Source organism: Alosa alosa, chromosome 2, assembly GCF_017589495.1.
Source record: "Alosa alosa isolate M-15738 ecotype Scorff River chromosome 2, AALO_Geno_1.1, whole genome shotgun sequence".
Taxonomy (NCBI): domain Eukaryota; kingdom Metazoa; phylum Chordata; class Actinopteri; order Clupeiformes; family Clupeidae; genus Alosa; species Alosa alosa.
In genome coordinates, this window is record NC_063190.1 from 4,957,907 (window position 1) to 4,972,787 (window position 14,881).

General features: G+C 41.4%; 3 protein-coding genes across 9 annotated transcripts in view; 2 read left to right on the forward strand and 1 right to left on the reverse strand.

Annotated features, from left to right (window-relative positions):
- Window positions 1–2,698, forward strand: part of frem2a (FRAS1 related extracellular matrix 2a) — a 45,153-nt gene extending 42,455 nt beyond the window's left edge. Inside the window, exons 22-24 of the mRNA XM_048237733.1 lie at window positions 51–238; window positions 407–553; window positions 866–2,698. Of these exons, the coding sequence (XP_048093690.1) occupies window positions 51–238; window positions 407–553; window positions 866–1,375 (845 nt within the window). The 3' untranslated portion in view covers window positions 1,376–2,698. The remainder of the gene's footprint in view (window positions 1–50; window positions 239–406; window positions 554–865) is intronic.
- Window positions 2,699–5,465: 2,767 nt separating this feature from the next.
- trim47 (tripartite motif containing 47) lies at window positions 5,466–11,930 on the forward strand. The gene is given in 9 exon segments (XM_048266822.1): window positions 5,466–5,699; window positions 6,124–6,341; window positions 6,538–6,583; window positions 7,285–7,380; window positions 7,588–7,812; window positions 8,282–8,304; window positions 8,412–8,527; window positions 9,557–9,646; window positions 9,649–11,930. Coding segments are annotated over 9 exon segments (1,620 nt in total). The 5' UTR covers window positions 5,466–5,510; the 3' UTR covers window positions 10,266–11,930.
- Window positions 11,931–12,123: 193 nt separating this feature from the next.
- trim3b (tripartite motif containing 3b) overlaps window positions 12,124–14,881 on the reverse strand; it is a 31,035-nt gene continuing 28,277 nt past the window's right edge. For all 7 annotated transcript variants that reach the window (XM_048236285.1, XM_048236275.1, XM_048236308.1 and 4 more), the window contains one exon: window positions 12,124–14,455. In XM_048236285.1, the coding sequence (XP_048092242.1) occupies window positions 14,303–14,455 (153 nt within the window). In that variant the 3' untranslated portion in view covers window positions 12,124–14,302. The remainder of the gene's footprint in view (window positions 14,456–14,881) is intronic.

Genomic DNA, 14,881 nt, shown 5'->3' on the forward strand with positions numbered 1-14,881 from the left:
CAGACCAGCTACCTTTTTGTTTAGTTTGTTTACGTATTCTTTTCATTCAGGTGAGATGATCTATGGACGAGTCATGGTTGACCCTGTGCAGAACCTGGGAGACTCATTCCACTGCAGCATTGAGAAAGTGTTCTTGTGCACGGGAGCTGACGGCTACGTGCCCAAGTTCAACCCCAGCAAGTCTGAATTTGGCTGCCTGGCAGACTCCCCATCGCTCCTCTACAGGTTCAAAATCATTGTAAGTACTCACCCCCCCGCCCCCCCACACACACACACACACACACACACACACACACACACACACACACAGTATGGTCCTTCAGTTGTGTTGAGATATGTTGTTTTGTTTTGTTTTGATATATGGTGTGATGTCTGACTATGCGTGACGCCTTCTGGTCCACTTCAGGATAAAGCTCAGCCGGAGACTCAGGCCAAGTCGTTCGGAGATGTCCCCTTCAATGCCCTCCTGGCAGTGGATGACCCGTCAGCCCTGTCTTTAGTCAAACAACCAGGCTCCGATGGCTTCAGGCTGGACTCGGACGCCATGTTCCAGGTCTGACTTTAACTGCACTAAATATGCCTCCCACCGTCAGACTTCTGTTGACTGATGGTTATGGTTATGGTTATGGTTATGGGATTTGGCAGACGCTTTTGTCCAAAGCGACATACAAAACAATATAATACTTAAATTTAATAACTTGACTGATATACACTCACAAAGCAAATGGTGCCTGATAACTGTGGGAAATATAAAGGCAGCTGTTAATCTGAAATAAATACCTTGTTTTACCATAATTTCATGCTCCATTAAACATTTAGTAAGAATTTCCAAATATGTTGACATCGCTGCCCTGTATCTTTCTAGGTGGCAGCTGGGAGGGAGTGGTACATCCACACCATCTACACCGTGCGCTCCAAGGAGAACGCAAACCGCGGCATCGGCAAGAGGAGTCTCGAGTACCACTCGGTGGTGTCGGGCGACAACCTGCCCGCTCTGCCCTCGCGCTCCCGCAGGGCCGCCCCTGGCGGGGTGCCCGCTCTGGCCGAGAACATCGGCTCAGACAGCAACCGGGGAACCAACATCATGCACATCGCCCTGGACCGCAGCCGCCGGCGGGCAGGCTCAGCGGGCGAGCCACTGGCAGACGGCGTGCTGCCCCGGGAACAGAGCAGCAAGCGCGGGGAGGAGGACGCAGTGACGGTGGCCGGCGCCCTGGTGGGTCTCCTGCTCACCGTGCTGCTGGCGGTCATCCTGGCGCTCGTGCTGCGCTCCCGTCACAACGGGGCCAAGAAGGTGGCCAAGCCCTCGGGCAGCATGCAGCCGGTGATGGTGACAGACAAGTCCTATGACAGCGCTAACAGTTCAGAGGTTTGATGGACAAAATAGGACACTGGGAAATACTGTCTTTTTTATGTGTGTGTGTGAGAGAGTGTGTGTGCCACCTCTGTGATATTCTTGTCATCCCTGTTCTTTTTGCAAGTGCCTCTCAAACAGTCATCCCTTTGAGATCAGAAATCTACCAGTCCAAGAAAACTTCTTTCATAAAAAATATGTAAACAACCGTTTGATTATATAAAAGACTTTTTGGTCGATATGAATGATGGTGGCATGTCTTTGTGATAATATGCATATGGATTTTAAAAGGATAACAATTATATCTGAAAGTATTATCAGTGAAAGAGCTTTTCAAGACCATTGATTTTTTTTAGGCTCTAGAAAGTGACCACCACAGTACATTAAAACTGTTCCCCTTGTTTCCTAAAACACCATTGTTAATGTATGTGTGAGTTGTGTGTCCTTGAAGAGTAGATTATTTTAAAGTTTATTTAATATTCAGAATGATTTCAAATAAACTCATCACAGCTTTCTAAATGTCTACTTGTAAATGGAATAAAACTGGATGTCTAGGTGTTTCATATCCCAAGCATGACATTGCAGAGTCTACTTAGGCTACAGTGTAAATTTCTGTAGTCATTTGTGTGTCACAGTGACATTTGTGAATTTACATACTACACTTGTTCCACATTACCTCCATCACATGTGATGTTTGATTCTTCCCTTACTTCCCTAGAGGACACTATGTCAGGATTTTTGTTTTTCCACAGAACATCAAGTGAAAAGATTGCAGTTTCTGGATGTGCAGAAACGTATTTGAATTTAAGGTGCAGATACTGTTATCAGATTTGTCAGACTTTTTGATTGTACATTGGGGTAGCTGGAAGAGTTTCAAGCACAATCACACTGGAATGTATTAATGGCTATATTTCAAATAAAACTATTAAAAAGTCTGACTTTTATCCGTAGACAGTCAAACTATTGTGTTTGTGCCATTGGACGCAATGTAAACCATGTGAGAAAATAAACACTTACAATCACATTTAAGCTTGCTATGCAATGCAATCTGAAAACACAAAGATGTACCTTGTATCCCTATTTTGACAGATTTTATTATATTGTTCTTTTTACTTACCAGTGTATTTTTTTTATGGTCTGCGCCTGGTTTACCTGAATTTAATGTATGTTTAAAATATGTTTATGTATGCACATCTATTTATAGATAAATATTGTTTATTTGAGTCGGGAAATGGTCAGGTATTGGATTCTTCCAATGATGCATTTTTGTAACAGACCACTGAAGCACACCCATACACACTCTTTTAAATGATTTAATAAAATTGTGCTTTTTTCCAGTGTAAATTGAGTGTTGTTCTGTGATGACTGTAATGTGATGGATTCTGTGATGGATTGAGGTATTCCCCAGTACACACACACACACATCACAACATGCGAGGCATAGAGTTAGAAAATAAATGTCTAATAAACAAATAATAAAACTTAAATTTCTTACCGGCTATGAAACATTCGCATATCATTCACTTAATTGAAGGTTTTTGAACAATAACACGTTTATTTCTTATGGCTAAAAACACCTCAGTCAACATGTCACAGTAAAACCAACACCCTTTGCAACACTGTCAGAGACCCAAAGAGAGAGAGAGATATCTCTCTGCTTTTTATATGTTTTGCACCTTATCCATATGATATGTTACTATATGCTTATTTCTGATTGGCAGCTTTATTGTTTCTTTCTCACAGGGAGACAATCTTTTGTGGTTTGACCGTGTGAGGACCCCTAACAGGACGTTCTCGTGGGTTTAACAATGCACCTGATTTCTGGGTAACATTCTCCTACAAGTTTTCTAAGTACCTCATCCATAATTGCTGTCAAGCGTTGCAAGTTTTATGAGTAAATCATACATAACTGCTGTCAAGCGTTCTAGTCACAATTGTTTACACAGTTTCCATTCAAGCTTTTGGTTACATGAGCATTTTCTCAATCCATTTTTAATCAAACATGATTATGTTTCGAGTGACATTTATATCACACATTTTACTCAAGTATTATTCTTTTCCAAGCATGATTATATGCATAATTATAGTCAAAGCATGTTCATTTTTATGGCATGAATACTTTCATAGCAAGAACACAATATACTTTCATAGCAAGTATAGCCTACTTTCATCACACCTTAATTTTTGATATTACTGGTTAAAGTGGATTCCAAGAGGTAAATACTTTATTTCTTTCATTATCTTTTGTTGTTCCTTATATTTCAAATAGTTATTTATTCAAGCAAAACATGGCATACAATTACACACATTAGTTTCATTCTTAAGGGGCCCAGGGTTTCCTGGCAGCACTGTCAGGTCCATTTTCTGGCTGGTCATTCAACAGGCGATATTCATTAGTTAAGATTTTTAGCCTATTCACCACTAACCTCTTAAGACCAGCAATTCATTTTTGTCTGCTGTGGGTGGACATGAGTCTAAGACCTGTAAGTCAAGCACCATTTATGCCATCTATTTGATATGTACACTCTCAAGAGGATATCCTGGGCTTTATGGTGAGTTCACAATTATATGTGTGTGGTTACGGCAAACATATAATTGGCAAACATAGCATTTTTCTCATTTTAGCGACAAGAGAGGTAATTGATTTTTTTGCAGATATTATGTGTCTATTGCTACAGTAGTAATCAAATTGTTTCCTAAACATGAGGGTCTTCAGAGAGATTTCAGAAATGGGCAGTGGTTTTAACACTTTCAAAACGTAATGTTCTTTATAGACAGTGCAGTGGGTCTTTCTACCTCTTGTTTTTTGTAACCAATTTAATTGCTTCAGAAGTCAGAGAGCTGAATGAGGCAGGGAGGTGTTTTCTCATGATTTCTCGTAAATAATAGTCAGTCCCAAAGGTGCAATATGACTTACAATATGACTTACAAAGATGCAATGTGAGTACAAAGCTTTATTTACAATGCTGAAACACACAAGCATCCTAGCGAGCATGAGAGCAACAAGTCAAACTGAGGTTTGACCTCAGACGTCATGGACAAAAGTAACCCAAAAATAACTGAGATCATCCTTGTAATGTCTAAATTTCTTTAAAGTGTAGCCATTAAGAACCCAAGTAGACATTTAACAGCTAAAGTGTTGTCTTATTACTGGACATTTTCCCACTCAGGCAAAACCACTAAGGTTTATTGTGAAATGGGAACCTTTTTTGCTGAATTTACATTTTCTCAAACATATGCAATACGCAAAATGCTTGATTTAGCAAACGCATGACTCTATTTGCTTATGTAATTGATAATGCATTTGTTAAAAGTGCATTCACACACAGAATTACAAGCCTATGTCCATAGGCTATCCCTGCATAGTGTCGTGCCATAATTCTGAATTGTTCAAAACATTTCTCAGACAGTCAGCAGTCAGTCAGAAATCTCAGAGAGCTTTATTCACAGTACCAGAGACCCACGCCGTGTCCCTAACAAGCGCAGTCTAAAGATACAGAGAAAAGGCACACTTCTTATAGGACTTGTCGAAGCCTACATCTTCCCTTGTGACATGTCAAATATTCACTGACCACATCACCCAAACTCGTCCAACATTGTATACAAGGATGTATCCCTTGACAACAATGATATTTACCCAAACTTTGACCTAACATACTGTACATGAAGGCGCCAACCTCCTTAGTGAAGATGGCAGCTCCATCTCAGGGCCCCCTCTCAAACCAGCAGGCCCAGTCACCTTAAGAAAGAATGTCACAAATGATAAACATCTCTCATCATCCCAATTTCCATTCCCATTCCAGGGAATAATCACAAGTACCTCAATAATCAAGAAAAACAATGGAACAAAACCAGTTTGCGCCCTCTAGTGGTTAGAATTTGTTTTTGTTTTTTATCATCACTTATACTTATTTCATCACAGGTCTTGGCTATTTCTACTTGTGTAAGACCTAAACATACTGTATGGTGAAGACGTGATCATTTTGTTTTTCAAATTTAACATTGTTTTGACTAGGTCAGTGGTTCAGTTACAATCAGCACAAAATCGCACTAGAACCCTGAACCAAAGGTCCCACAATCCTATTCGCTGACGCTGTTGCCTGTTGGTATATCCGCTTTCTTCCCGCATTCCCCAACCTTGCGTTGACGAGTGAACATGGCTACTGCAGCTGAGAAAAACAGAGGGGAGCTGCAGAAGGAATTGGTCTGTGCCATCTGCCTGGACTATTTCAACGACCCAGTGATTTTGAAATGCGGTCACAATTTCTGCCGTGTGTGCATCCTTATGCACTGGGAAGAAAACGGTGGCGATGATATTGGTTATCAATGCCCGGAGTGCAGAATGGTAGGCTACTACTGTATGTGGCTGAGGCTGTTATTTTGCTGCCTGCTGTTAGTAACAGCTAGCTAGCTAGCTACATGTTGCTATAGGATGAAATGGTAGTTAAAGTTAATACATGAAATTTCGTGTTCACTAATGCTTAAGAACAACCACTTCTTCTTTAAGTTTCTTGTGTGCTGTCATGATAAAAGAGCTGTCGAACACAGTGGCTAGACAAAGCTCTCTTATTGCAAGCAATCTAACGGTAGTGCTGAAGTGTTCCTGCAGCAATTTGGAAGTTGATGCATTGTTAACAAGTAAACATTTCCAATCTTGAAGTCAACAAAAGGTTTTGTTGTCGGTGCTAGTTGTTGCCATTCTCGGTAACATCTGGATGGAATTGAATGTGATTCTAACGCCATCTCTGTGTTTTATTTTCTATCTGTAGGTATTTGGTAAGATGAGCTTTACCAAGAATTACCTGGTCAAGAATTTGGTCGACAAATTAAGTGAATTTGACTGTCTGAAGACAGTCAAGCCAGCTGCTCCATCAAAGTCCATAAAAATGGATGGGAAATGTGAGAGACATAACGAGGAACTGAAGTTGTATTGTCACAGCGATAGTAAACCCATCTGCGTTGTGTGCAGGGAGTCGAGGGCACATAGGTAAGCACAGCAATCTTGTCAAGCTTTGTCACCAGTCGTAGAGAGATGGACCGAGTCCTGAATTCTTATACAGGCTAGTTTTCCATTTCTGGTTATGTTGTATGTGTAAGTGTAGCTGATTTGCAAACCAAAAAAAGTTAAACAATTGTTTAACATGGCTACTTATCATCTTTTTTTCTATTCGGTTTTTTTTCAGACACCATGAAGTGGCGCCTTTACCAGAAGTCATTGAAGACATGAAGGTGGGATCACAGTTTAGTTTGTTTCATTCAGCAACTTAAAGTTTCCTGACATTTTATTTCACCAAATCCTAAGGAATGAGTCTTCGTCTGACTTGTCATACTGTTCACTAAGCTGACTAGCATCCTTCAGGTGACCAGAATCAAAATAAATACAACCTTTGCTCTAGTAAGTGCATGTCAGAAATGTTACACTTTCACTTCCTTGTATTACAGTTGTATGTAGTCATTTACATAGTTCTTTTTTTCCAAGATGATTAGCAGTGAAGGCGTACTATGAATCAGGGCTTGTCCCCTTGGAATTCAATTAATAGCCTTGGCATCCAGTCCTTCCTATGCTGTAGCTGTTTCAGTGTAACAGTCATGTAATACGTGCACATCCACCTCCCTATTATTAAGCTTAGATACATTGTTTAGGTTTGTCTTGGATGCTAGTAATCAGACCTTAGAGAGTCAGACATGTTTGTAGTAGGTGTGTGTGTGTGTGTGTGTGTGTTTGTGTGTGTATGTACGTATGTGTGTTCAGTACGTGAGAGTAGGTCACCAGCGAGCAGTGTCACAAGCACTCGCCATGTGATCTAATCTGTCTCACAACTAGTTATCTGTTAAATACAGATTATAGAGACTGCTTTGTATTTCCTATTGTGAAATGGCTGCAGACAACCCTATTGTGTGACGTGCTGTGGTGTGTCCTCTGTGTGCAGAGTGAGTTGAGGATGAGGCTTATCAAGCTGAACTGGCAGAAGTCGATGTGTTCAAGAGTGAAGGCCATTGACGAGCAGGCCAAGAATGATGCCAAGGTAGTCTGCAAACAAAGGACATGTTATGTCTACTCAAGAAATATGCCTCTGTGTCACACTTTGAGAAGTTGTTTTGCAGTATTTGTCTTGCAATACGTTCCAGAGGACATTTACATCATTGATGCACTTTAATCTAGCAAATGCTGTAAATTCTGTGTGAGTCTAATTTTCTGAGGCACACTTGAAAACCTCCTGTTCCTTATGCAGATGAAGAAGCAAGCGTTGAAGGAGAAGATCGAGGAGGACGTGGGAGCGATGGTACAGTTCCTCCTGGACGAGAAGGACGATCTCCTGGAGAGTCTGCAGGCAGAGGAGGTGGCCACTGTGGCCTTGCTCGACGACAACCTCAAGCTGGTGAGCAGCGAGGAGGTGTCTGTGGACAAGGCCATCACAGACATCCAGAACCAGCTCAGCGACTCCGCCAACTTTGAGGTCGGGCTACAGCACTTAACTTGGTTGTGGTCACATTGGTGATGTTTCTTTCTTTCTTTCTTTCTTTCTTTCTTTCGTTCGTTCTCTCTCTCTTGTTTTCTGTCTCTCACTCGCTATCACTCTCTCTTGCTCTCTCTCTCACTCTCTCTCTATCTATCTATCTATATAAAACTGTATCTCCTCATTCCTCTCTTTGTATTTTTGTTTAGTTTAGCCAGAGGAGTATACTACGAAGCGAGGTTACTGGCTTACCCAGGTAACTTTGGGAGTAACTGCTGATCTCAAAACAATGTCACTTCAGAAGCAATATGTGCAGTTAAGCATTCTTTTGGACATCAGCAGTTACTCCTGAAGTTACCTAGCCAGTAACCTTGCTTCATAGTATATCCCTCAGGTTGTCATGTACAGTGTTGTTATTTTGGAGTTCAAAATCATAATAATCCTTTTTTTTCTGTCCATGTCTCCACAGGCCATTCGGAAGTTGTATACCAGGTGGGTTCAATGGTACTGAACTTGCTCCCTTCACAGAGTCATTAAGTGTGCCCTTTTGTGCTTGGTTGTGTGGCCTGACTGAAGATCCTCTCCCCCCCCCCCCATAGTCCATTTCAAGGAAGTAGCTCTGTGACGGCCACCAACTGTCCCCCAGACTGGACCGAGTTCACAGGACCATTCCAGCTCATCATGTGGAAGAAGATGATGCATGTCTTACATACAAGTGAGTGTCCAGCATCCCACTGAGCTTCCACTACTCACCCTGCATACAATCAAGTATCAAGTAAGGCACGTCAGTGATGCTGAAAATAGACTGTTAGTATATTGAGATAGTCACACATTTAGTCTATGGGAGCCAAAGGCTTTATTCCACCATCCCCCTATTGGATGTAGAAGCTAAACAGTGGTCAGGATGTGTCCAGATGGTATTTATCTGAGTGTACCACTGGCAGTTCGTGTCTTGGAGCTCCTGTCATGCGACACAGTATTCGGAGTACCTCTGGAGCATTATCTGATCATATCTTGAGGCCTGTGTGTCCATTTTCTGTCCAGTGAGTCAATGTAGAGCAGCAGTTCAGTGGGACATTGTCCACAGTGTGCTTTCTAGAGCGCCTACATCATCCCTCGACACTAAATACTACATCTTACTCATCTCCAAGTGATCCAGCTTTGCTTCCCCTCCCTCACAACACACAGCCACCAGCCCTGCCGTGCCACTTTTGGCAGAGAACTGCATTAGTCATCTACAATATGCACTCTCTCTCTCTCTCTCTCTTTCTCTCTCTCTCTCTCTCTCTCTCTCTCTCTCTCTCTCTCTCTCTCTCTTTCTCTTTCTCTCTCTCTTGTTCTCTATCTATCTATATAAAACTGTATCTCTTCATTCTCTTGTTTTTTTTCTCTATCCTTGTTTATCTCTTTCTCTCTCTCTCATTCTATCTCTCTATCTCTATCTCTGTCTCTCTCTCTCTCTCTCTCTCTCTCTCTCTCTCTCTCTCTCTCTCTCTCTCTCTCTCTCTCTCTCTTTCTCTTTCTCTCTCTCTTGTTCTCTATCTATCTATATAAAACTGTATCTCTTCATTCTCTTGTTTTTTTTCTCTATCCTTGTTTATCTCTTTCTCTCTCTCTCATTCTATCTCTCTATCTCTATCTCTGTCTCTCTCTCTCTCTCTCTCTCTCTCTCTCTCTCTCTCTCTCTCTCTCTCTCTCTCTCTCTCTCTGTCTGTCTCACTATTTCACTCTCTTTCTCTCGCAGTGCCTCAGAATCTCACGCTGGACCTGGACACGGCACACCCCTGCCTGGCCATCAGCGACTTCGACACCAAGGTGGAGGGATCGCGACGCCGCAGAGGAGGCCGGCGTGCGCATGGCGCTTCCTGCAGCTTCTTGGTGCTGCTGGCCCGCGGCGCGAGTACTCCAGCGGTCAGCACTACTGGGAGGTGGACGTGCGCGACAAGGGCGTCTGGTACCTGGGCGTCACCACCGAGTACAGCAACCGCAAAGGCTTTGTCAACCTCTCGCCGTCCGCTGGCTACTGGAGCCTGTGCCTGCAGGACCGGCTGTACGCCAACGAGGAGGACGCCCGCATCCCCGTGGCCGACTACTGGAACTCGCCGCGCGTGGGCGTCTTCCTGGATTATGACCGCGGCCGCGTGGCCTTCTACGACGCCGTCACCATGAAGCGCATCTACGCGTTCAACGCCTACTTTGACGAGCCCGTGTCCCCTTTCTTTAGCCCAGGGAAGAATGACCCCGGCAGCCGGCTCCAGATCTGCCACTACTACTGGGGGGGGGATGTGGAGTCTGCTGGCCAACAACGTTTAGGGTTTTTAAAGATGCTTAACAGAGCTGCAAACGCAGGTAGCGGAGGCAAGCACAACTCCTCCAGGATGTACCTAGTGTGTCTCCGCATTTTACATATGAGGAGAGTTGTGACCAACAGCTGCCCTGTGTTTAACTCTTAGGATGTGCAGATTTTTCTGGGCTGCGATGCAGTTGCTTTCTAGTGCTTTGGATTCTCAGAATGCCACGATATCAATGGTCTTCGGACTGGTTTTTATTTGAGTTGGAGTTGGAGAATTCATGTAGCCCTACAACCACAATCAGGTAGATGTACTGCAAGTCAGCTTTTGACCTCAGTGTTTCTGTTACTTTAAAGAGTTAATTTCAAATAAATCAGCTACCCCTTACAATTATATTTTCCTGTAATTATATTCATTCGCCATTGAAATGTCATTGTAAATAATTGGTTGTGCACACTATTTGCCACAATTTAAATATTAGCTTATTTCAATTCTTTTAATTTCATGTTACTCATAGTTTTATTTTCTTTTAAAGCAAAAGCCTGGTTACAGTTTTATAATTTCATGAACTGTATTTTTTCCTCTTCATGACTTTTCAGTTTTGTGTAGACTTTATTTACATGAAGAAACAAACATTTGTAAGTGCAGGCACTGGAATAATCTTTTAGTTACTTAATGATTGATGATTTTAGGATACAAGGCATTTATGATGTGCACCAATGCTATTTATAATAAGCCTTTTCCTACTCCAGGTTCCAAGGTGTGTGTGTGTGTGTGTGTGTGTGTGTGTGTGTGTGTGTGTGTGTGTGTGTGTGTGTCCAAATTCAAATGAGCTATCTCATGTTTATCAAATTTTTTTTTGATTTGGGCGTCATTTCCTGAATCTTCTAAGATTAGTAGCTATTGTAATAGCAACCGTGATTATATGTATATGATAGATAGACTTTGCAGACCTCAATTACAGATATGAAAGAGTTTCTACGGAAGGCCACACAGATGAGTGGCATCTGAAAGTACACAATGTACAGCAAATCCATTTATCATGTATAAAGCTATTTGTTAAACTGTTCCTTGGAAGACTGTACATTTCAAGACGCTAAAGTTTAGTAGTAACTATGAAAAGGAAACTTATCCCAAGAGTATTTCTTTTGGGTTAATGATTGGATGGCAAAAATAAAACTACCTGTACACATAAAGGAATGAAAACCTGTAATTGCCATATCCAGTCCAAAGCTTCCCAAGCTTGTTTATCCACAGACATGCAAAATTGTACCATCACTAAAATATCCATGCTTTGTTTTCACAAAATCAAAGGGAGTTGCCAGTACCAATGTGCAGTCTAATAAAGGAACTTTTCCTTGCAAAGGAGAGGAACAGCGCACCATTGGTGCACCTCTAGTTTCACCTGTGTGTGTGTGTGTGTGTGTGTTTTGCGGGACCACAAGCCTTTGACTCTGTTTCATGGAAGTCATGTTTTATGCTCATATTCACATTGTCAAAACGACCATGCTTTCTTAACCCCTCCCATCAAGTGACCGGGTCTGGCACACTAGTTCCCTTTAAATGTGCTTCTTTTCGTTCTGTATGTTTTCTAAGCCTTTCCTCCAGATTATGTTTTATGGCTGTTTTTTTGTGTTGTAAGTGCCCTGTTACAAGGTGTATTGGACATGTTATGCCATTGTGAAATGTTGCTGAAGGGGTGGGGTAGGGTGGGGGTTGCACATCTGAACTGTGAACATTTTAACTTGTGTATGAGAATTATGCTTTAGTATAAATACAATATGTAATGAACCATAACGGCAATTTTATGATTTAAAAAATAAAATTTAACTGGAGAAATGTATGGTGACTATATGTGATAAAACATAACTTTGGGTACTGTAAGAGAGCTGTGTAGGGTTGCTTCAATATTCTGCACACAAGTAAACTATTTTCCCTTTTAATATGGTAGATTATATTGTTGTTCCACAATCCCTGGCAGTTATGACAACACAATTCAGACACAACAGTAACCAGCAAGGGTTTTTCAAGTGTTTAATATGTACAATCTCTTACACACAATGGTAATCAGCCAAAGGAAGTTGAACACGCAAGTGAGTTTCTGTGTGCTATACACAACCTCATATTGACAGACTTGATTCTATGTTAAATTATGACATGTGTTTTCCCAGACCAATCACTATCATGCTTTGTACAAATAGAAAAACAAATCAACACTCTGGGTAAGAGAGGTTATTGGAGCATATACAGCTACTGATAAACACAGCACCCAGCAGTTAATGATGCCATATAGGAGCACCTTAGGAGTATACTAGAAAACGAGAAAGCAGAGGCAAAGGTTTTTTTTTTTTCAGAAAAGAAAATTCAAAGTAATGAAGTCCACCAGGAACACCTCTGTCAAATTGTAAAACATTTCTGGTTTTGGGCTCAACACCCCACAAATCTCGCTTTGTAGTCTACTCCCCTGGTCTAATGTGGTAGCTAGTTTCACAAAGGGTTTACAACTTGCAACCAAACAGCTGGTTAAATCATAATCAACATGCAAAGAAGAGAGGACCACCTGCATGGATATATGTGTATATACTGCAGTTAGCCTTTGTATTACCACTAGTCTACCAGCAGCTTTTTGTACAAGAACATAATACAGTGTGTATCTGTTAAATTGTGTGTATTTATTTATTTATTTGTTTGTTTCCAGATAAAGGTCCATTTTCAAACAAGTACCTGGGCAAAACCAGTGGTAAGTGTGCATTGAATCATATCAGAACAAGGAGGCTCTGTGAAAATGACTGTGGGATATGTTAAAAATAAATAATTATCATAATAACAATTGAACAATACTGGCACATTGCTGGTGTTTTTTTTCTGCCACACTGTTAATTACTGAATAAACATACGTTTTATATAATATATATATATATATATATATATATATATATGGTGAAAATATATACAGAGACAAACATACATTTACTTATAATATCATAATATAGATAATCATGTTTGTATATTTTCAGTTACAACCAACCAACCTATGACAACATTTGGCAATGTTTTCTTGACACATGAAAGCAAACAGTTCTTATAGGCTGGGTATGTAATCTGTCATATGCCATCAACGTATGGATATGATGTTTGGCAGAGAGGAAACAATTTCAAATAGAGGGATTAGAAAAATATTTTATAGAAGAGAACATGTAGAAAAGGAAGAAAGAAAAAATAATAAGTTTTTTTTTCTTTTTTGGCTGCTTTCTGATGAATATGTTTCAAAAACAGCACAGAGCCTGAATGTGCATCATGTTGTGCTATAGAGTGTGTCTTCAGTGTACAGTACTTCAAACCAGTAAGTCCAAACCAGCACATATTTACACACGCAGCTGCCCTAAACACTGACACGGCTGATCTGATCTGACCTCTTCATCAGGTCAGACCCTGTGGGGGTAGGATATGCATGTAAAGAGAGGACCATTGGCCTACAATAAAAAACAATCTCTCTGGTGAAAGAGTGTGTTTTATTATAGACCAGTGGCGAGGACCTTCAAGTAGCTCTGTGACTGTCGGGTACATTTATATGTTTATATACATATACACACCTATGCATATGTACAGATATATTTCTATATGCATTTAGATACAAATACACATCAATTACACAATTACTGTTGTAGTTATAGGATATGATAAAATGCCCTTTGGATTTCCCAAGGAGCAGGACATGAACTGATAAAGAGAACAGTTTGGTATGGATGCTGCACTAACATGGCTACTCACAGGGTGCAGTCTGCCATGTTTGGGGTGTCACAAAACCCTCAGTGAGGACATTTTGCACTCTGTATAACATGTTATTTTTTTCCAAACCACATCTGTGCTTTTGTTGGTAAGATTGCCTTTTGTATATGTGACATAATGATGACATTGCAATCCAATCCACCATGACAAATGTATACTTCCTGTTGTTGTCTCCATCAGTAAGTCAATGAAAGTGCACATGCTGTAACTTGATAAAATCTGTAGTTGTGTCCCTCCAGTCCTTATCGCAGATGCAGGAGATCTAAGTGGCTTCATGGAGTGGGCAAAACACTGTAACTGAGAAAGCAGAGGAGAGAGAGACTCCAGCGCCCTGTGAGGTGTCCGGCCTGCCTGTTTCCTGCCGTGCTGTCTATAGTGGAGGGGCCCTATTACTGCAGGGGCCCACCACCCTACTGCAGGTAGCGGTAGACTTTGAAGCAGTGGTTCCCAGAGTCGGCCACCACCACATGGCCGTCCGACGTCAGAGCCAGGCCCTGGGGACCGTACAGGGGGTCGGCGCTGGTGTTGATGTAGGAGAGGAACGACCCTGAGCTGTCAAACACCTGTGGGGCACCCAAAAGAACAGGCTTTATTTATCGAAATTAACAGTACACAAATTTGGAGGCTTTGGAGCATAGCAAAATAACTGCTGTTTTGGTCATTATATATATTATAAGTAGTAGTAGTGGTGGTGGTAGTGGTGGTGGTGGTGGTAGTAGTAGTGGTAGTACAGTAGTTGTAGTGGTGGTGGTGGTGGTGGTGGTAGTAGTAGTGGTAGTATTAGTAGTGGTGGTGGTGGTGGTGGTGGTAGTAGTAGTAGTAGTAGTAGTAGTAGTAGTAGTGGTATTAGTAGTAGTAGTGGTATTAGTAGTAGTAGTGGTAGTTAGGGTGACCAAATGAGAATGGGTAAAATTCGGGATGAGGTGCAGGGGGGGTTAACATGAACTTCAACATTCCGCACCAAAATGATTAATTATTTTTATTACAAA